Source organism: Arachis hypogaea, chromosome 7, assembly GCF_003086295.3.
Source record: "Arachis hypogaea cultivar Tifrunner chromosome 7, arahy.Tifrunner.gnm2.J5K5, whole genome shotgun sequence".
Lineage (NCBI taxonomy): Eukaryota > Viridiplantae > Streptophyta > Magnoliopsida > Fabales > Fabaceae > Arachis > Arachis hypogaea.
Genome location: NC_092042.1, coordinates 80,531,544 through 80,553,612, shown reverse-complemented (window position 1 = coordinate 80,553,612; position 22,069 = coordinate 80,531,544). Strand labels below are relative to the sequence as shown.

The 22,069-nt window shown below is 29.7% G+C and overlaps 3 protein-coding genes and 1 non-coding gene across 6 annotated transcripts; 1 reads left to right on the top strand and 3 right to left on the bottom strand.

Moving 5' to 3' along the window:
* The first annotated feature begins 630 nt into the window (after nucleotides 1-630).
* Nucleotides 631-3,503, top strand: LOC112703663 (uncharacterized). The gene is made up of 4 exons (XM_072198887.1): nucleotides 631-704; nucleotides 2,253-2,432; nucleotides 2,911-3,047; nucleotides 3,159-3,503. The coding sequence occupies exons 1-4, from the start codon at nucleotides 631-633 to the stop codon at nucleotides 3,305-3,307; spliced, it is 540 nt and encodes a 179-aa protein (XP_072054988.1). The 3' UTR covers nucleotides 3,308-3,503.
* Nucleotides 3,504-4,455: 952 nt separating this feature from the next.
* LOC112703662 (transcription factor bHLH133) lies at nucleotides 4,456-5,956 on the bottom strand. Of its 3 annotated transcripts, none has more exons than XM_025755215.3 (4): nucleotides 5,558-5,956; nucleotides 5,328-5,474; nucleotides 5,060-5,176; nucleotides 4,456-4,835 (listed from the first exon to the last, which is right to left on the bottom strand). In XM_025755215.3, exons 1-4 carry the CDS (start codon nucleotides 5,729-5,731, stop codon nucleotides 4,689-4,691), a joined length of 585 nt encoding a protein of 194 aa, XP_025611000.1. In that variant the 5' UTR covers nucleotides 5,732-5,956; the 3' UTR covers nucleotides 4,456-4,688. The 3 variants fall into 3 exon arrangements, with proteins under 3 accessions (XP_025611000.1, XP_025610999.1, XP_072056089.1); XM_025755214.3 differs by having other exon boundaries at nucleotides 4,456-4,850; nucleotides 5,558-5,879; XM_072199988.1 differs by having other exon boundaries at nucleotides 4,456-4,843; nucleotides 5,558-5,878.
* A 1,827-nt stretch (nucleotides 5,957-7,783) lies between these two features.
* LOC112703661 (peroxisome biogenesis protein 2) lies at nucleotides 7,784-11,105 on the bottom strand. Its single transcript, XM_025755213.3, has 8 exons — nucleotides 10,359-11,105; nucleotides 10,144-10,257; nucleotides 9,874-10,027; nucleotides 9,620-9,756; nucleotides 9,406-9,506; nucleotides 9,197-9,314; nucleotides 8,310-8,476; nucleotides 7,784-8,153 (listed from the first exon to the last, which is right to left on the bottom strand). The coding sequence occupies exons 1-8, from the start codon at nucleotides 10,509-10,511 to the stop codon at nucleotides 8,039-8,041; spliced, it is 1,059 nt and encodes a 352-aa protein (XP_025610998.1). The 5' UTR covers nucleotides 10,512-11,105; the 3' UTR covers nucleotides 7,784-8,038.
* On the bottom strand, nucleotides 10,814-10,895 carry TRNAS-CGA (transfer RNA serine (anticodon CGA)). The gene has a single exon. It is a non-coding gene; the product is annotated as a tRNA-Ser (tRNA).
* Nucleotides 11,106-22,069: the final 10,964 nt, after the last annotated feature.

The following is a 22,069-nucleotide window of genomic DNA, read 5'->3' as shown; positions in this document are numbered from 1 at the left end:
CTAAATTACTATTAATTTTATTAAAAAATAAAATAACAGAAAATAAGAGAAAATAAATCTCAAAAATAAAATAAGTACCTTGCGAGTTGCGTCCTTGCTTTAATTGATATGATTATATGAATATATTATATATTATTGAAATTTGAAAATAACACTAGATACTTACCTAGTTACCTTGGGAATGGCAGTAGTTACCTTGGGAATGGCAGTAACTTAGTGAGCGCCGCATGATTTGTAAGTCGTGAGGAAACAGCACAGGAGAATTAGGAGATAGAATAGAAAACGAAGAATTAGTTTTAGGGATTTGAAAAATTTTAAAAGCTATTATGTTTTATTTGGGTTGGATTAAGGTTTTTACTATTTTTGTTTTTAAAGCTGCGAGGCCAGGCCTCCACTTGTCCCCACACATCCGTCCCTGCCGGATCGGAATTTTGAGGGAAAGTTGAGGTTGATGAACTTACGGAGGAGAATAAACGTTTTGTGACAATGGCAGAGAGAATTGGAGAAGTATGGTGCCAGCTGCTTTTTGATGTATGATCTTACTTTCAGCATCTAATCTACAAAATCGAAGACAACCTTCTGAGAATTGATCTTCTTTTCGAGTTCCTGCGGTGCTCCCTTTAGGATAACATGGGCTGCTTCTTGAGATATAGATACAGCGATGGTTCTTGGATTTCTGCCGCGTTTAGTCATGTTTATTTAGTGTTTGTTTTTAGAAACAAGACACAGAGACATGAACAACTAATGTTTAAAAAGTATTTGGTGACAAAAATATGGACATTAAACATTATATTCAGGACAATTTTTTATATTATTGCATCTACTCTTATAATGATGAATACAGATCTTTTTATGAAAATTTTTTTTCTTTTTATCCAAAAATATTTTTTAATTATTTTACTTTTATCCTTTCTTATTTTTCCTAATTTGAACTCCTTCTTATTTTCCCTTCTTATCTGTGCTTTTTATGTTATCTTATTACTTCAATACTATTTTTATCTTGTTGGTTTATAGATCAATTCTTCTTGTAATCTCGTGTACTCCTACGTACTCTCATTCTTTATTAAATTAGTTTATACTTGATGTTAAAAATTTGAAATCATATGGCTATTTTAGTTTTATCCATGTGTATCCAAACATAATACTAAATATTACATTAGTGTTTTATACATCGTATTTAAACACAATATACAAAGAATAATTTTTAGTGTCTCTCTTTTATTATTTTTATCTCATAGTCTTATTCTATTATGTCTTCAAAAACAAACTCAATCTTTTGTGACGGTGGCAGACAGAATCATCGAACAAGTATGATAGCACGTGATCTTTGATGCATGTGATCTTACTTTTAGTATCCAGTCTACAAGATTGGAGACGAATTTCAGTGTATATTTAAAATTAGAGTTTGCAAATTAGAATTTGTATAAAATTGATTTTACAAATTTAATTTTGACAAAAAGTGAGTTAGTGTTAATGTTTGGTAATTTTATATTAAAATGGATTATAATAAAATAAATGTTACTTAGATTACATTATTTAAAATTACGTTTATTAAAAAAAGACATAAATTTATATCATTTAAAATTATATTATTTTAACACTCTTTAATTATAATTTATTTGAAAAAGAATTTAAATTTATATATTAAAATTTAGTACTCTTTTAATTATAATTTGTTAATATTCCTCTTTAGTACTCTTCTTTATACTCTTTTGATTATATTTCCATGTTTTATGCAACTAACTGCTACCATTTGTGTATATATACTAAAAAAAACAATGAAGCATAAAGCATAGTTGTAAGAATCGGACCAGATCGGCCGATTCGACTGAAAAACTGATGAATCGGATTCAGAACTGGTCCGGTTGAGTGATATAACCAGATAAGGAATAGAACCGTTTTGAACCAGGTTGAACCGGCCGATTTTGATAAAAATCGGAAAATCGGCGGTTTCTAGTTAACTGACCGGTTCAGGAAATTTTTTTTTTTATTCTTTTTTCAAAACGACGTCGTTTTGGTTTATTTTAAAAAAAAAAAAGAAAAGCCCTACTGCCCTACGGGCTACCACCCCCACGCCCCACCCGATCCCAGTTTGCAGTTCCAATTTCCCTCCCCTTTTGGCTATTCCCCCCAACCCTAACGGCGAAACGATGAAACCCTACCAGCCCTCCGCCAGTCCGCCGCCCTCACCTCACTCACCCAGCCCCCAGCCCGTCATCCTCTTCGTCTCACCGGCGGTCTGAGCTCTGAAGAAACCAACTCAACCAACTCAGCCCGTCATCTTCTCCGAACAGCAGACCCGCCACCTGCGAACTCGCCGGTCGGCCGTTGCGCGCAGTCGAACTCGCCATTCCAGCGCCGTCGCCGTTGCCCAGTCGCCCTCTCTGTCGCCCTTCTCCTCTAGTGCTACTGCTCTGTGACTCTGTCAACAGGTAAGCTCCACTGCTCCAGTTCTGTAATCTGCTTCTGCTCTGTTCTGCACTTGAAGTTTAATGATTGTTGTGTGAAATACATTACACTCTGCTCTGTTCTGTTACTGTAAGTTCTGTTAAGCTGAATTTCCTTGTTGAATATGCTTGTTGAAATTTGAAACTGTTGAATACATTACACTTGAATATGCTTGTTGAATTTCCTTGTTGAATATGCTTGTTGAATTTCCTTGTAAATTTACTGTTGGATTAGGACATGAAATATGAAACTGTTGGCTGATGCATTTTTCATGTTATGTAAATCAAATTTTTCATGTAAATCAATTTATGTTTTGTTGATTTGTACTGGAAATATGAAACTGTTGGATTATATGCTTGATTTGAATCTATGAAATATGAATTTGCTTGTCTTGCTGAATAGGGAATTTAACTATTTAAGAATTTAAGGTTGCTGTCTTGCTGAATAGGGAATATGAACTAGGAAATTTAGGGTTGCTATTGAGGATCATTCGGAATGGATACTGGAAGATTCACCACCATTTTTAACTCTTGAAGAAATTGATGCTTTACGAAATGATCTTGCAAATATGTCTCTTCAATCACCTTTAGATGATTTAGGTATGCTTTTATTTATTTATGAATTTTGATCAACTATGATTTTCGTATGCCTTATAACATGTTTTATATTATTTTTTATCTTGATTTGTGAAACATTATCTATAATGCTAGATCAATTGGATTTGGAAGATGATCGGGAGGATGATGGAGCTAATAATTCTGTGGAAAATGCAAATCAAAATAAAACCAATCAGGATGTAGCTCCACATTTGTCAGATGAAGAGCAACTTGCCGACTTCGAAATCACTCCTTGGATTTAGTTTATGAATTGTTATCCATATTGTGTTTAATTAAGATACTAATGTACTAGTACTAAGTACTAACTACTTTCATGTTTATCTTTGTATTAGTTATATTTAGACTTTGAAACTTGGTTGTTTTTAAAATGTTGGTGAAGAACTAACGATATGTATTTTGAATTTATTAAGTTTATGACTATTTTTAGTATTTTATATTTTTTATTCATGTGAAATCGGTTTTATCGATTCAACCAACGGTTTATCGATTGAACTAATAAACCAATAAACCAATAACCTGACCGGTTCGATCACCGGTCCGATTCTTACAACTATGGCATAAAGTGTTTATTTGGGTACATTGATTTATATAAAAACAATAGAAGGTGCAAAAATAATTTCCTTGGTTAAACAACTTTTCAAACCTTTTTTTTGCTGCCCAAAAGAATCCTTCATTTTTTAACCATTCAAAGTGCTCTTGAATGAGGTATGGATGGGAGTAGTTTTATTTTTTTATTTTCCCCTTAAAAAGAATAAACATAATTGAGCTCCTTTAAAAGTATGATTTTAAATCAAATAAACTCCACACACAATTAATTAACATTGTTTCAGAGTGTGCCCATGACCATACAAATAATAAAAGGTAATTACCAGCCACCACTCCATTGGCTTTAAATTCCAAAGTGGGATTAATTAAGATTGACGATGCAAGATGCAGCGTCAGGATGATGAAAGCATAGGAGCGTGAAGAGATGGGGCATGGAAGTACTTGAGTATTTTAATTTAATCGTAAAAAGTGGTCCAAATTATACATTATTCTTATTGAGAGTGATGTTCATGGGCCATATGAATACCCGTTATATCATCTTTTAAGCTTTAATTTTTAGATGAAGATAAATAAATAGTAGATTATACATATTGGAAATGTTTGATAATCAAAGAAAATCAGCAAAAAAACAGCCATAGTTTGATTTATTTAGCATTCATTAATTGTTGCGACAATTAATTAATGCTAAATAAGACAAGTTCTAGCTGTTTTTTTTTTTGTCTCCCTAGCATTATCCTATACATAGCATGAATTTTTTGTGCTTTAATTTCTATTCTTTCATATTTTCGTCTTCATCGGTTGTTCTTGTGTTCCACTACTCTAATATATATTTGAAGATTAGAATGAAAAAGAAAAATAAAATAAAATAAAACTATCATCATTGAATAACAAATTAAAGAAATATATAGTGAACTCAATATGCAATTATTGAATTCCTAACTAGATTAGAGAGATTACTCCATTGCTAGTTTTATATACTCCGATCCCGTAACAATAATAATAATCATGAACGACATATGTGTAGCATCTTGAGCAATCAACCTTTTCTTTTCCACAAGGATTCCAAATTAAAAGAGATTAAAATCCAGTGGCAAATGGTGATGGCCAGTAATCGGCAGCATGATGATTATCTTGAGTTCCAACATGTTGGGTGCATGATATTGGAACCAAGCACAAGCCTCTACTCTTCAAGTCCTTTTCCTTATTCTTACTATCTTCTCCATCCTGTTTGACTATTATCTAATCAAACTCTTGCAAGTCATGAAATAGGTGAAAACTCAGGTGCAGTTGACTTCACGTGAAATTGATAGCTGAGAGCCGTTAAATGATTTGACTTGACTGATTTGACTAAATTTTCATCTAACGGCTCTCAGCTATCAATTTCACGTGAAGTCGACTGCACCTGAGTTTCCACCTATGAAATATATCCAAACATGATGGGTACTTACAATTACAGAGTGTGGATTATTGGTGTTGTCCAAATAAGGAGAGGTCAGTGCCTGAATTTGAGAGTGAAGGAATCCTATATATCCAATTGCTTCCAATAGAACGGAAGCTGTGTCAGTCTGCAAATTCATTATTAATACATATTGTCATGAAATCACTCGTTTCAAAAGTAAGTTTAACTTGATAGAAAGAGATAACATAAATGGTTATATCTTTAACACATATATTGACCTTGGATAGTTCTGGAATGAATGAATGTGTTATGTGTACCTTTCCAAATGGAGAAACAAGTTGATGAAGGGATGTGATTCTATCACCAAGCTTCTCCTTTCTCACCTTGATGAGATGTTGTTGGCTTGAAACCCTACCTTTCTTGTTCTTGTTCTTGTTAGTGCTAATAATTCTACTACTATTACACTACACATACATGATACATTCCATTCATTATTCATTTGCATTTGGATGATATATGTCAAAATGTAATAAATTAAATTACCAACCTTGTAGGATACTGCTGGTGGTGATGGTGGTAGCTTCTTGCTACAAGTGAAATCTAGCAAGTTCATGTTAATGTTGATGTGTGAATAGTCATCTTCCCCAGTGCTGCAAACAAGATACTGATGATGATGATGAGGGATATTCCACCAGTTAGGGTTAGGGTTCCCACCCATCATTTTTTGCTGCAATTCAATGAAATACTAGTTACTCATCATCTTGGATCACTTCAACAAACTCAATAATTACTTGCTTTCTCTTTCTTTCTTTTTTTTTTTTTTTTATTGTTCCTGCTTTTGCTTTTTCATAAAGTAGCACGCAAAAGCTGCTGCCCACTCTATGTCTTTTAATTAAATAAATATTTTTCGAGAAAATACATGTTGCTAAAAAAAACCCACATGCATGACCATGAATGTATAGTTATTTTAGTTTTATACTTTTATATATCATTCAATGAATCTGATTCTACACTCATCAAAAGTGACAAGTCATCGTGCATGATGCACATTTAATTCTAAGTATCAAGTGTAGAAATAGCTTATCCATTAATATTCATTTACAAGCGCAGTGAAAATAGAGCTGTCAAACAAGTTAGCTCCGTCTATTTAAGTTTGGTTCGTTAAGTCTATGGGTTAAATAAGTTGGTCCGTTTAAGTTCGCTTTATTTATAGGCCATAATTTTTTAGCCTGACCGTTTATAGTCAATTTGATGGATTAAACGGGTCAATCCGTTTATCTTTTTATTTTATTTTTTTAAAAATATTTTAACAAAAAATATCATTTTTAGGTAAAAAAATTTTTAAAAGTAATTTTTTTTAGTTGATGAATCGGATTTTCGAATCAAATCATGAAAAATATTAATTAAAAAGTACTTTTTTTAAATGTAAAAAAAATAAACGGACCACCCATTTAGTTTACTGTTTACCCCGGACTAAGTCTGTTTAACCCAAAATTTAAATGGATTTAATTTTAAAGACAAAGTTCTAACCATTTAAATGAATAAATAGATTGACAAATAAATTTAGCCCATTTTAACCGCTAAACGAAATATACATCTCAATAACCATCTAAGAATAAAAAGAATTTGTTGGGGCAACACTCCTAAACTATATATTCCAATTTTTTGTTCTCTTGTGTCTCATATCACATTATATACCATTGCATATCTTAATAACTAGAGATATCTAGATTATTTCTTGTTAACGTGCCACATTAATAATTTTGATAAGCATTGCAAAGTATTCCATGTGGTATGATATTAGACGCACATGACCCAGTTAGTTAGATAGTAGAGACTAGAGAGTAGCGAACAAAAATCCAAAAGAGGGAAAACAAAAATGGGTGAGATGCAACAAAAAGAAAATTACATTTCCAAACGCCAAAAAAAGAATAAGAGTAGCACATGGTTGTGTATGTTTATAAGTACTTTTTGGTTCCCACTGCATACTTTTGTCTATGTCGTCTTTATGCCTTTATTTAGACCTCACCAAATAACCTTCAAATTGATGTGTAATATAACTGAGACATACACCCAAAACCATGAATGGAAGTAAACGATTCTCTCTTTCTATAAATAATATGTTTAGTTTGAGTTCGTAAGAATCTTAATTAAACAGCAAGCAAAAGGATTAAATGTTACTAATTCAACACATAAGCCGCAAGCTATGACTTAAATATATGACTATTGGTCTTCTAATCAAGAATATTCATCAGAAAGTTTGGTCTCTCACCAACAGCCTTGAAGCTAAGTGATATCTACCAATCCCTTTTTATTTGTTTAATGCATGATGCATGGAAACAACAAAAACATAAAGAAAAAGAAAGATTAAAAAGGGTTTGGACCGAATTTGGCAGGATGAATTTTAAAGCTATCAGCATGTAGATAATAATAATTCGAAGGCAAAAGCAATCTTTTTTCATGTAGTTCAACTGTTGAGTCAAACAAGGCACTCAAATTAAGCTTGGCAGGTGGCTTATAGACATTTTACATGGAATGAAAATGACTACTTTGTCCCCTTTTTTTTTTTTCCTTACGGTTTTTTGTTTTCTTTTTATCAAGGAAGCACCATAGGCGCTTTACAATTTTTTTTCTCTTTTTATTAACGGGGCTTGGACTCAAGGGTAAAAAAAGAAAAAAACCAAAAAAAAAAAATATGTATAGCTTCCCATTGATATTGCTAATTGCTATTAAGTGATGAGTGATGCTTGTGTAAGTGATGTGAAAGCATAAATAAACTCGGAAGACCACTGGTTTATTGCACTATATGTATGATGACATTGCTGGAAGGGCTCATACACCCCATTCAACCCATGACAATATGATACTAATAAGGAATATGATTCCTTTTGCAAATAAATGTGAATTAACAATGGAGAAAACAGAAGAAGAAAAAGAAAAAAGAATACAGCCACAATTTCAGGCAGTATTTTATATTGCTAATTCTGTATGGAGATATCGGAAGCCTTCTCCTCTTCTCATAATATCATCATTCCGTTGGGGCACCACCATGCCGCTGCATTGCACTAACTGGCTCACTGCACCTCGAACACCTATATGATGGAGCAGCAGCGCATCGCGTCCGAAGACAGTAGTAACAGTATCTGCCACAAAAATAATTATGCTTAGCACTTTTCCTATGATAATAAACTGCTGAATTTGAAGGGTGTTTATAGTGATATGAAAAAGATCAACTTTCCACAACCATAAGTTTGATTAAATTAATGTCCTTAACTAAGACATTTTAGAGATTCATTCACCTATGCTGACAAGGAATTGCAACAAAAGGAATAGTTGGAGTAGCCCGGCAAATGGGACATAGTGTGTCGTCCTCAGCTGAACTTGAAGATTTGTCCTTAGAAAATGGTCGAAAGAGATTTCTAACAGATGAGGAGTTAAGAAGAGGAAGAAGCAGCAACAACATTTCCTGCCATCAGAGCATAGCATAAACACCAAAGAGTTGACATATGAGGAACAAGACAGGCTCACGAATTGATTTTTTAGCAAATCCAGAAGCATTTAAAACTAAAAATAAAAAACCCTTTGCATTATTAATTTATTATGCACGAAATATAGTATAAGTACTTTGTACACTACCAATGTAAGTTTCCATCTTATAGTCCGTAAAGACTGTGACCCTTGTGTATGTTAACTTACTATATCATGAAACCTATTCAATTGACAACTGATTTTTGCTGTGCTATAAAAAAAACCCAAAGGTATGCAGCAACAATTTTGTAAACGGGAATAATTACATGATAATTTATAAGTAAATTCATAGGATTTTCCGTATCACAAAACAATAAATACTTTGTGAGATTAATTCATTTCATAGTAGACTTGTTCGAAATCTTCGACTCAGAGTTAACATCATACCTCAAAAACAGAACAAAGACTGGGCATTTAACTTGTGAATACTTTCTAATATTTTTAAGAAAACAGTTATATCATATGAAAAATTGGAAAATAGAAATCGGCACCCTTTTGATTGATCTAGTATGGTCCAATCAGCTAGCAATCCACATCTTTCACATTAATTTGTCTCAATTCTCAAATAGAAATCAAAAGAAAAAATCACATTTATGATTTAACATGCAATATCCAACCAAAAATGGAGAATAAAATTGAAGGAAACAAGAAAAGGTACCGAGAATTCATTCCAAACTAGTTGTCGGTTCATATACTCAAAGCTAACTGCGCGATTCATATTCGGGCTCCCATATACAAGCCTTGCTCGTAAGGCTCTTTCAATAAGATTTCTATATCTGCTTCACAATAACACACAATAAGATAAGATACACATTACTCGTCATCTCATCCTATGGGACGCAATTGTCCAGTTCTTGAAATAATTACCTTCCAGTACAAAGAAAAATCAACAAGTTTCCAAATGAAGCAGCTCTATAAATCCCTTCTACGCGTTGTAGCAAGATCCATATACGCTGTGCTAATGACCTCTGAAAAAAAAAAACATAAATTAGATTCATTCCAATACACTTCCATCTGCAGGTTTACAGAACAAGATTGCAGTGAGGCCCCAAAAAGACCATAAAACACAAAAAATCTATACCTGCTCAGTATCACCCCATCTTCGAAAAGCAGAGAAAGATTGTAGACGAGCCCAAATATACTGACCACCAACAGTGGCAATACAATACCAAAGTTTCTGAGCTACAGTAAGTCCTGGTCCCTCCAAACCAGTTCTAACTGTGAACAAAGTATCATAAAATCAGCATTATAAGAAGTTTGCCAGGATGAACATCTTATCAGACCAAATTAAGCATAATATCAGGGAAAATGCACACAAATGAAAGTACATGTTACCTTTTTGTCTGGATTCGGTTGCGCGCTCATTCCTGTACCTGAGATTCATGAGAGCAATCCCAGGAGTAGGCTTATCTACCCAAATTGAGAAGCGCCAAATAAGGAACTCAAGGAAAGCATCAAGCTCGGCCTCATACTGAAATAACATTCCTGGCTAATCCCAAGCAAAGACAAAAACAACACAGGAATGAAGAAAACTCTGAAATACGTTACAAGAAGCTCGAACATTTGCAGCAAAAAATGAAGTAAAAAGGAAAGGCAAAAGCTTACCTTCATTAAAGAGAAGACTTTAACAAGCTGCTCTTTCAACATGGCGGACATCTCCACATCCAATCTTGCAGCATCAACCTGGTTAACTCTCGATATCGTAATCGGAATCGTAGACTGCAGCAAAAATCAGCGCGATTACGAATTGAAGAAGAAAAGTTGAGATTGATAAGGGCGAAAGCAAACCCTAACGAATTGAAAGGGAGCTGAGAGCTAACCTGAGGAGAGTGGGAGAGAGAGGGCCAGAGAGGGAGAAAGGAATTGTATGTATGAATCCAAGCATCTTGTGGCGGCGCTGATGATGATTCTGTTGGAGCAGTGGTTCCAGCGACGGCAGTGCCGCCACTCGAGGACGGTGGCTCTCTGTCCATTCACCGCACCGAATAGTAACAGATAGATATATGATTATGATTATGTATATCCAATCCAAGATAACAGTGTTAACAAGAAGTTGAAGATTTGAGGAATATAGGATTGCGATTCATTCTTCACCTCTCTCAACTCTACTTTCTACTTTCTACTTTCTAGCTGCTTCCGTTCCGTTGCTTCAACCAACACAGAACGGTTATCAAAACCGATTCCCCAACTTGCTACTTGCTTCAACCAAAGCAGCTCAAGAAAGGTCCTTTTGGTCTTTTTCTTCTAAAAAAGAAAAAGTATACAGAAAACAAAACGTCGACAGCAAGATTCGAACCTGCGCAGGCAAAGCCTAACAGATTTCGAGTCTGTCACCTTAACCACTCGGACATATCGACCATATATTCCTAATATTTCCTACATTGCATTTTACTGTAAATATATTAGTGTTTGCTTAAAACCCTGTGAAGCCCAATTGTAGTGTGTGTTAAAAGCCCATAGTTTTCAGTTGCTGCTGAAGATTACTGGCCTTACCATGTCCAATACAAGCTAAAATCATAGAATAAAACTTCATACAAGAAAAAACAAAAAAAAAAAAAAAGAAAAAAGCTTGAAAAATGTCTCTGCTGCTGTGCCACCTAATCAAGTAATTGATTATTTTGTTGGAACGAAATAAATCCAACTTAACTTGAAATAATTTTATTACCACCTTAGTCCATGTGATATTCTGCAGATCTATTGGTTCATTCCTCCCATTAATTGGTTGCCACCATTACCCAAAACACTAAAGGATTAAGATCATGATACTTTAATCCCATTTTCAGAAAGATCATGTTATTTTTCCATTTACTGGGCTGCTGGGGTGTGCTGAAGTTACACACATGTCAAAGTTTCCATTCTCAATTTACTATTTGCTATGATGATTAGATTAACATCATTACCTTTAAATTCAATGATTGTGTAAATGCCATAATTTTGCTACTATATAGTAAGATAAGAAATTAAAGTAAAAAAGGATGATAATAAGATAATGTAGTGTCCATAAGGCGAGGCATGTACACATAATAATTGCAACTTTTGAAAGGCTTTTGGGCATGAAAAGATTCCAAACGTACACACATAAGTTCCACTCAGAAATAGGGTTGTCGCTGTAAATATATATATATAGCACTCTACTTAGGAGGCTGCTGGCAGGGAAATTAAGAGTGTAGTGCGTTTGGTTGGTGGAGAGAAAGAAAGAGAGTGACATGAATGAATGAATGAATGATTATAGAGTTGAACTTGTTCACAAGTTATCACTGGTGGTGTGATGGCTAAAAGCGCAGTATTCGGGTCTTCCATCCATTAACCATGACTAAAGTCTATACCGCATATTCTTTAATTTCTACCAAAACACATGGATTCTACTTTGGAAAAATAAATCAAGAAAAGTAGTAAAAGGGAACACAACACATACAACACTAAGACTGTATTTGTTTATAGGAAAGGAAATTGAGACACAAAATCGTGTTTGGCAGAGGAGATATGGACAGAGACAATGTGTCGAGAGACACTGAATTAGTGTATTTTGTGTCCATCCTGACAGAAAGGACACAGAGACACTAACAAGAGATACAATTTATTTTTTATTTTTTCTTTTATTATTCTTGTTAATTTTTCATAATTATATTATTTATTATTATATTTTTCATCTCAAATTTTTTTAATAAAAAAAATGAGAATAAATTGAATTTTCATAATTTGTTCTAATTTATTACCAAACAAAATATAAAAACACAAATTTTTGTATCTCTATCCATCAGTGTCTTGTCCTCTCCTTAAAAACAAACGCACGCTAATAGTACTGAACAATTATTTATATCATTTTATTTTTTGCTTAACAAGAATATATACATGAACATCTTATATATATATGATTCATTAAGATCCTAATTAATTTGTTAGTGATTTGAAGTATCATATATAGTAGGTTTCTTAAAACTTTTAAACACGCGCGCCTACCTCGTGAGATTTCGGAAATAATGCACCACTATATACCACAAACTAATAGCATACATGATTATGGTTTATGAATCTTCTTCATCGATCATGTATAGTGCTCAAAGCTATAACTTTATGTAATATAAAAAAGCTGCTTATTATTTCACATTGTTATTCGATCGGTTAACTGAATATATATTATCAAAAGAATTCTGCTAGGGAGCCAATAGAGTATTTGTATAATGTGTACAATAGGGTATTTATTTGATTCAATATGAGTTAAAAAATAAATATTCAGGATAAAATATTACTAATTTTTTAAACACAATACACTCATATTATTCAGAATAACCATTCGAATACTAGGAATAATAAACATCTGATATCCTACTGAACCGAACATCCCTATATCCAGGGACGGACATAAGGGAGGGCGAGTGGCGGCCTCGGCCCCCCAACCTTCTTTAATAGTAATAAGTTATTATGTATAATTTATTTTTTTTTAAAAATTATTTAGTATTTAGTCTAGTATAAATAAAAGTTCAGTTTAATTTAAATATTAATAATTTTTAATATTTAAAAAGTAAGTAACAATATTAAAGAAATCTGATATTAATATTTTTTAATTAAATAAAAATGTTCAAATCTCATAAAGTGAATTCTTTTTCTTCTTGTGGCAGTTTTTTTTTATTCATTTAATATTAATTCTCTCTGTTTCAACTGCTACAATTAAGAGATCTTTTTTAACTATAAATATTGTGAAAAATAACTTAAAAACAAAATAAAAGATGAATTTTTTGCTAATTGTCTTTTAATTATATTGAAAAGAAAATTACTAAAAAATTTGACACAAATTCTATTATTGGTGAATTTTATGATACGAAAAATCGACCACTTCGTTAGTAAAAAGTATACACATATTTTTTTTATTTTAAAATATATTATCTATCGGTATATTTTTGTAATACATTTTATATTATATTATTTTTTTACATAATTTTTAATATTATATGTATTATTGGCCCCCATAATATTATTTCTAGATCCGTCCCTGTCTATATTCTTATTGTACACATATACTCTATTAGTTCTTTATACTTCCTCTTATCAAAATAATGCTTTGTGATGACTAAGCCGTGAGATATCCAAATTTCTTGGACACATATAAAAAAAAGTTTAATTAAATAATTTTAAATAACTGTAATTAATAATTAATAATTTTATATTTTTTAAATAATTATTAATTAATTATAATTAATAATATAAAATACAGTTAAAAATATTTATTGATTTATTGTTGGCTAGACTTCTATTAGTTATCTAGCCAAATTGATGATATAAAAACTGTTGAGGGTCAATTATTTGGCATGGTTTAGTCTAAATCTCTTTGGTCGCTATCACCTTACAATTATATTCTATCTACTTGTTTATTTCTGCTTCATGAATTAGCCCACAAATTAAATAACCAGACAAGGAAATATCAAGAATAATATTAATGCATGCGGGTGCGAGGTGTGATCACCAAAACTATATATAGAGCTGCATGTTAATATAGATATTAAAAATAATGATGTGCATAAATTAGCTTTTTTGACGTGTTCAACATTACATTTCTCTTAAATGCTATTTTTATAGTATAAAATATAAATTTTTATCTTTTACTTGTTTTTTTTATCAATTGTTTCTAATACAATAATTAAAAACATAGAAGTAGTGCATATGATGCTGTTTAAAAATTAAAGTTGGAGTGGGCACACAAGAATATTTGTGTTTTTATATCTACCATGAAATTCTTTTTTAATTTGTTGAATCTACTTATCCACGTATATATAAAGAGATCCATGGAAGTAAAAGTGAAGTAGCAGATAAATTTGAGAATGCATGGTGAGATAAGTAGATACGTGAACAAGCTAACTATGTAGGAGAAACAAGAAAATTCATAGGCTTACTTTGCATGTTGTATTATATTTAGGTGAAAACTCAGGTGCAGTAGTAGTTGAGAGCCGTTAGATGAAAATTTAGTTAAATAAGTTAAATCATCTAACGGCCTCAGTTATCAACTTCACGTGAAGTCGACTGCACCTGAGTTTTTACCTTATATTTAACAAGTTACTTAAGATTTTCTCGTACTATATTATTAAGTATTTAATTAATATTTAATTTAATTTGGCTGAAGTTTTAAGGAATAAATAAAGATTTTTTTTTGTGAAGATCAAAAGAATTTTCTATTTTCATAATTTGAAAATATATGAAACTACTAATTATTATAAGAGACCAAAATATTCACTGCCTTAACAATCAAAGAACATAGAGAATCCTCTTTTTGAGTGAAAGAGAGTTGCATTTGGCATTGTTTATGCACATAACATTCTCACTGTAGCAATGGTGGACGGCAAAAGGGTCCCATTACCCTTCACACTTGGCTTAAAAAAAAACATACGAAAAAAAAATAATTATATTATATATACATTAAAATTGACTATTAAAATTAATTATTGATATAAAATATATGTTAAAAATTAGAATATAAATATATATTAAAAATAATTTTAATTATATATATATTTATATATAAATACATTGATGACTAATTTTAACGATTAATTTTAATGTACAACTAATATTTTTAGAAGACCACCTTAATAAAGATACTAAAAATGTCTTTTTTAAAAGACGTTCGCACATGTCATGTTATTATTGGACATCTTTATTAAATTGGTTTATTATAACAACAATAATAAATTCAAATGTTTGTATTATAATTATTAGACCTGATTTAATCGGATCGAATTATACCATCTAAATTGAATATCTTTAATTTTTTTGATAAAAAGACAATTATATCACTGACTTTTTGCTTTTCTGACATTTAAATCTCTAAAAATTTAAAAATACAATTAAATTCCTAAAAAAATTGGATTTATTGTTAAAAAAATCGGTTTTATTCTAATTTGTTAAAAAATTAAAAAATAACTAATTTATTAATACATTCAATAATAATACTACACATAAAAATCTTTATAAAAAACGTTTTACACATCTTTACGAAATATCCCCTCATTTTAAAACGGAAAGTAATTAAATAAGTGGATTAGAGAATCACATACTATCACCAAAGGAGCAGAGGAAAAAAACATCACAATAGATAGATAATAGTGAATCTTTCACTGGAATAGCCCCACTATTTTTCTTTTCTTATTCTTGGTATACCATTGTGGATCTTATTTCTTATATATGTCAATTATAGTGCCACTTGGAATGCTCCTTACCATAGTCAATTAAAACGGCTATCTGGTTTCTTTTTCCTTCTTTATTCTTTTCTTTTTCCATATAATTTTCATCTTTAGGTTAATTATTCTAATGACGATATTATATAATCTCAAAATATTGTCATTTAATTTTGTATTGGAAGAAAAGTAAAAAGTGAAAGAAGAAAAGTGAAGAAAAGAATTGCCATGACTACTATTAATACTTTTTTCAAGGCTAATTAATTAACTTGCCGGCCACTACCACACTTTGTTCACCTTTCAAGAGTTTAGAGCACAGATTAAAGAGTAAATAGGAAAATTCATTTATGAAAAGATCACTAATATTGATCTTTAAAAGATTTTTTTTAAAATAAATTTATCTCTTAAAAATGTTAAGATAGTTATATTAATTTTTTTTTGTCATATTCACCTTTTTTTTAGTATTAATTGACTTTGATGATAAATTTATAAAATTATATCGAATTAATCTTAAATTAAAGGAGATTTTGAAACATTAAAATTCTTTAATTTAAAGTTGATTTGATTTAATTTTATAAATTTATTATATTAGAAAACTAATATAACTTTCAAGTAAGTATAGTACTGTAATGTCATTTTATTTGTCATATCAACAAATTTTGATACTATCATCAATAATAAAAGTGATGAAAAGTTTAATGCTACTAACTTAAAAATATTTGAAAGATAAATTTAAAAATAAAAAATTTTTAAAAATCAATTTAAAAAATAAATAATCTTTTAGAGATTAATTTCGTCATTTTTTAACGGATTAAACATAGTTTTTAACACATTAAAAAATTAATGTGCTTAAATAATGTAAAACAGGTCTAAATATATTAACTTTAAAATGTATAAAAAAAATCATATTAATCGATAGTTATTTTTAAAACATAAGGACTATTAGTTATTGTACTGTTACTGCGTACATATCTATCTATCATTATCCATGTCATTATTAATTAGATATTAATTTTTCTTTCTTTACTCAGAAACTTGTAATTTGCTGTTAGTTTTAGAGACTATGTGATTAAAGATGAAACAGTTTCAATAAATTGCTCAATTATCACTCAAAACTCAAAAGTAGTAGAAATTAAAAGATGTATATCGAGGCAGTTTCAGAAAACATGATGAAATTATGGTTGCCGAAAAAGCAAGGAGTACCGACACAATGAACATTATACATGCAATAATTAATGCTACTTATTAACAATGAACATTATTGAAAAATAAAATAAAATGAAGTGACGATTGCGGCCGAAATTGAATTTTGACTTTGGATAGTTAATTAGTTTATTACCAATTCTAATTGTAACAAAATTATCTCATCTAAAGTTATGGCATAAATAGAAAGTCTGATGTTTGCTTTGTTTGGCCAAATAATTTTGAATAGTTTTGTTATTAAGTATCGATAATATTAAAGAAACAAAAAAATCATCAAAATTTGTCTTATTTAATATTTATTATTTATCATAATAATTAATAAATAATATTTATTAATTAAGATAAGTTATGAATGTTTTTAATTTTTTTTATTATCAAATATTTTTAATTTAGTACAGTGTGCACATACTAAGAAGAATGTTGGAAATTTATGAAAGTAGTTTCCGCTCTCAACTATGCTGGTAACGAGTCGTTTTGTTATTTAATTTGCTAATTAAAGTCATAAGATTATGAAAGGGCTATGGTAGTTCAATGAGCAGTCTTAACTGCTTTTATTATGATAGTGATGTTACATGTACTCTTGTTTGTATCAAACTATATATATGTTGTTGACTAATGAAAAAAAATGGATAACAATATTTTCTAATTAAATTTTATGATGACTTTGAAGCTAGCTAGCTGAATTTACATGATTTAGGGCACACAGTTTTTGACGTTCAGTCATATATACATGCATATATAATAAATATATAAGTATGTAGCAGTATATATAAAGCTGGATCTATTAGTATTAATTACTTGTGTTTTGCATCAAATAACGCTAAGTATGTGTTAGGCCAAATGTTATATATAGTGATTGGTAAATGTTTGTAAATTTATTTTTATTATAGTTACATTTATTATATTTTTTATTTTTGTGAAAACTCAGATGAAGTCCACTTCACGTGAAGTTGATACCTCAGAATCGTTAGATAAAAATTTAGTCAATTCATCTTACAGCTCTCAGATATCAACTTCACGTAAAGTTGACTGCACCTGAGTTTCCACTTTTTTTTTTACGGTATCATTCTGTTTGAAAGAGATTAATAAGTTACTATATGTGTAGATAAGACGAAATTTGAATTCTTAATACTTGTTTAAACAAACAATTAAACTAACAACTCGATCAATGCAAATCAGTTATTTTTACTGTATAATCCGAAAAACGAAGAATGCATATTAATTATTCTGATGTAATTAATTGTAAAGTGATAATAATAATAAGAAGCTAGAAGTGGCAAGGTTTGGGAAAATTAAGTGTGAATTAGTAATTACATTAACGAGGAACGTAGTGATGAATGAATGAATGAACTTAACATATAGCCTTTTTGATTAGTTATTAGGTCATGACATACATTATGATGATGCATGTATATATAGATGAGAGATATAAATTAAAGGGGGGAGAGGATTTAGTTGTATTTGATGAATAAAATTAAAGTGTGCCAGCGAAGTTCTAAGAACACTTTAGAGAAGGCGTGGGGAGCAATAAGGGACAGGATGGTCCATGCATGTTAAAGTCACTAAGTTGTTATTGTCATCATAATCTATCCTCAAAATCCATCATTCCACCTAAAAACAAAACCTCATTAAAGATTTCTCTGATTGCAACCCAGCAACCATGACCCACCCTTTCTTTTTTATCATATCACCACCCTCATTACATATTTTTATATATATCATTTATCATCCTCCAAGCTAATAATAATATATAAAACTTATTTTCTTCGCTAACATATTCATCTAACGTTTAACTAAGTATGTGGAAGGGAAGGGGGGAGATCAGAGCTAGCAATATATAATTTTTTACAAATTTTTCTTCATTGTTTTTAAAGAAATTAAAGAAATTAAATCACAACATATATATTTCAAATTGTTGTGCATGCTTAGCTTATATATCACACATTTTTTCCTACGTTAAACTTGAAGAAATTAAAGAAGGACGGCCAACAATATAACTTAAATTGATTATGTGATTAATTTATTTATTCAGTTAAATAAATATATTGAAAATTTTAATATTAATTTATGTATGTAAGAATTTATTCATTGAGAATAAATTTTTAAATAGAATTTAGATGTACTTAAATACCAATTCACCAGGTTAAAAATAACTACTATCTATGAAGTACGGACATTTTATTAAGTTGCCATGTCCGCGTAGCGGACACATTTTGGACACGACACTCATCGACGATACTTGTCTGACATGTGTGTCTGTTGTGTCCAATCGTGTCTTAATAAAAAATAAAATTTTTTTTCGGATACGTCTGAACACATATAAATACTATCACATATCAGCGTGTGCAATCTTATTCTTAACATATATTTTTAAAATAAATTTAGATATAGTATATATTATTATTTATTAAAACAAAAATATTTTAAATACTTAATATAATTAAAATTAGATATTAAAAATAATTAAAAAATTTAATTTATATTTTAATATCAATAAAATATTAAAATATTATTAAAATTTATCTAAAAAATATTTTATATTTTATATGTATGCGTATAAAGTACCATGAATCGATGAGATACATGTTATGACATATTATACAACTAGTTAATAATTACTCCGTCTTATATGTATATGAAGGTAAAATGGTGGAACTAACTACCATATATATGCATGGATACATAGGTGGGGACAGAAGTGATTGCAATGCATTGTACCAAGGCCGTTAATGAATTAATGTAAGGAAAATAACATTAAAAAAGAGTTATGAAAAATAATAATTGATGGGTAAGGAAATAAATGGTGTGATAATAATGTAACAGTAAGATACAGCTGCCTGTGTCTGTGTTTCTCCGCCGTCGCGTACCTAAAATTGCACAAACAAGTTAGGTTTGGAATACAGTATGAACCACACTAGCTACTATCTAATCTACTACACTATGTGCTATGTTTTGTGTCTGCATGTATGTCAGTATCAGCATCAATTTTGGACAAGATCATTAATCCCATACTTCTTGCTTTTTCAACTACCAACGATTTTCCAATCATGCCTTAGCTTGCTTCCTTATTTTCCCTTAAATATATGCAAATACCCACATACACTAACTTTTACACTATCTTAGCTTAGCTTCTTCTTTAAAGTTATATATATATATTTAACGAAACTATTTCTCATGACAGTTTTAATGATTAAATAAAAATATATAGAAGTGTTTTTTGAATTCAAAACGTTAATAATGTATCGCACTACTAGCTACCGGTCTATTTTATTATCTTGTGTTGAAATTAAAATTTACTTTTACTTTTAAAATATACGTGAATAATAATAATAATAATAATTGTCAATGCAAACTCAGCTCGTTCCTTGAGGTAGCTAGTAGGATTTTTCTAATAACTAAAATTACGTACAATTTTAACAAATTTGTTAATTCAAGCAAAATATCTTGTCAGCTATAGCCTATAAATCTTAACGGAAAATGAGAATGAAAAAGAAAAGCAAATCTCTATTGACTTAACTATCTGATAGATAATAATTAAAACAAGGAGTATGAGTGAATTGAAACCAAGACTATGAATAATATTAACCGTAATGCTAATAAGAATAAAAAAAACAACCCGTCTAAACAGTAAACAAGATAAAGTGTTTGTTTGGTCGCTATTAAATCGATAAAAAAATATATTTTTCAATAAAGAGAATTTTTTTATTTTTTAGTGTGTTTGACAAATTTCTAATATTAAAAGTAAAAGCATCAGAAAAATAAAAAAAATATCTTTTATGAAAAGTTACAATTTATATCTTTTTTTAAAAGATTTTTTTAAAAAAATATTTTTCACATCATGAATAAATAAAAAATGCTTTTATCTTATTTTACTCAAATATAATTGATAAATAAAAATTTTTTTTATATAAAATATTCAAACATTTAATCACTTTTATTATTTTTGTAAAAATTTTTATAAAAAATATTATTTAATTTTTTTTTTAGAATGACAGCCAAACAAATAAAAAAATATGGACAAAAAAGATAGACAAGATGGAGATGATAGATATATAATTTATGAAAAATGAAATATGTGCAATGATGAGATATTTGTTTGCATAAATTAAATGAGTAATTAAATTTGAAATAACACAATGCAAGTCCGTGAGAGTGAGAGGAACACCGTTTTGTCCCCTAACGAAGAGAAAGAGTGTCCTACACACCGTTGGATGAGAGTGTTTTCTTTTCCAACTTTTGGAGGCTTCACAATATTAATTATTATGATTCGATACGTTTTGATACGGGCGTGCCATTCAAATGGATTCACTGCACCGTCACTCACAGTTATTATTCCTTGACTTTTCATTTTTTGCATTTTGGAACTTTGTCTTCTTACTTTACTACTAAATACACTCATGTTAGGACATGTTAATCTTAAAGTGGAACACTGCTTAAAAGGTTGCCGGGGAACCTCTTATGCTGCTATTCCCTCGTACTAAGTTCCTGCATATATATTATTATATTAATATTAATGTAATGTAATGTATCTTAGTACCTTTAATGATACAACTGTTCACTACCTATACTAAAATTATAATACTTACCTATATATATATATATATATATATATATATATATATATATATATATATATATACACTACCCAATCATGATTCATATAACAAGCTAAGCTTGTTTCCAGCAAAAAACACTTGTGAATTCATACAATAATATACATACATGATACATCATATATCATATGTTTTTCATCTCAATAAAATTATTTTACTTAATGGTTAATCAATTTTAATTTGTGTGATTAATATATAATTGCGCGTATTTTTTGATTTATTAAGTATTTATATAAATACTTCAAATTACATGGACAACAATGTATATAATTTAAAATAATAAAGATGGGAATGTGCATGATTGTTTTATATGATTGAACATGTATGGGAACACTTTAATTTGCTTTTCATAAACAATTTCGCTACGTTATCAACAGTATTTCTGTTAATTTTTGTTAACTCTTATTTATAATTATGTTTAATAAAAATATTTTTGTGAATGTGTCTAATAAAAATATCTTTTTTTATAACTATGTTTAATAAAAGTATCTTTATAAATATATTTTCTAAACGTATTTTTTTATATATGTGTTTAAAATATAATAATTA

What these genes read in the sequence shown, in the direction of transcription:
- LOC112703663 (XM_072198887.1), top strand. Translation starts at nt 631, where the DNA reads ATGGGCTGCTTCTTGAGATATAGATACAGCGATGGTTCTTGGATTTCT. An exon ending in TTTAGTCATGTTTATTTAGT is followed by an intron (nt 705 to 2,252) that starts GTTTGTTTTTAG and finishes TGAGCTCTGAAG; the next exon opens with AAACCAACTCAACCAACTCA. An exon ending in CTCTGTGACTCTGTCAACAG is followed by an intron (nt 2,433 to 2,910) that starts GTAAGCTCCACT and finishes AATATGAACTAG; the next exon opens with GAAATTTAGGGTTGCTATTG.
- LOC112703662 (XM_025755214.3), bottom strand. Translation starts at nt 5,731, where the DNA reads ATGATGGGTGGGAACCCTAACCCTAACTGGTGGAATATCCCTCATCAT. An exon ending in CACCAGCAGTATCCTACAAG is followed by an intron (nt 5,475 to 5,557) that starts GTTGGTAATTTA and finishes ATGTATGTGTAG; the next exon opens with TGTAATAGTAGTAGAATTAT. An exon ending in ATAATCCACACTCTGTAATT is followed by an intron (nt 4,851 to 5,059) that starts GTAAGTACCCAT and finishes GAGTTTGATTAG; the next exon opens with ATAATAGTCAAACAGGATGG.
- LOC112703661 (XM_025755213.3), bottom strand. Translation starts at nt 10,511, where the DNA reads ATGGACAGAGAGCCACCGTCCTCGAGTGGCGGCACTGCCGTCGCTGGA. An exon ending in CTCTCTCCCACTCTCCTCAG is followed by an intron (nt 10,258 to 10,358) that starts GTTAGCTCTCAG and finishes TTTTTGCTGCAG; the next exon opens with TCTACGATTCCGATTACGAT. An exon ending in TAGTTTGGAATGAATTCTCG is followed by an intron (nt 8,477 to 9,196) that starts GTACCTTTTCTT and finishes CTCTGATGGCAG; the next exon opens with GAAATGTTGTTGCTGCTTCT.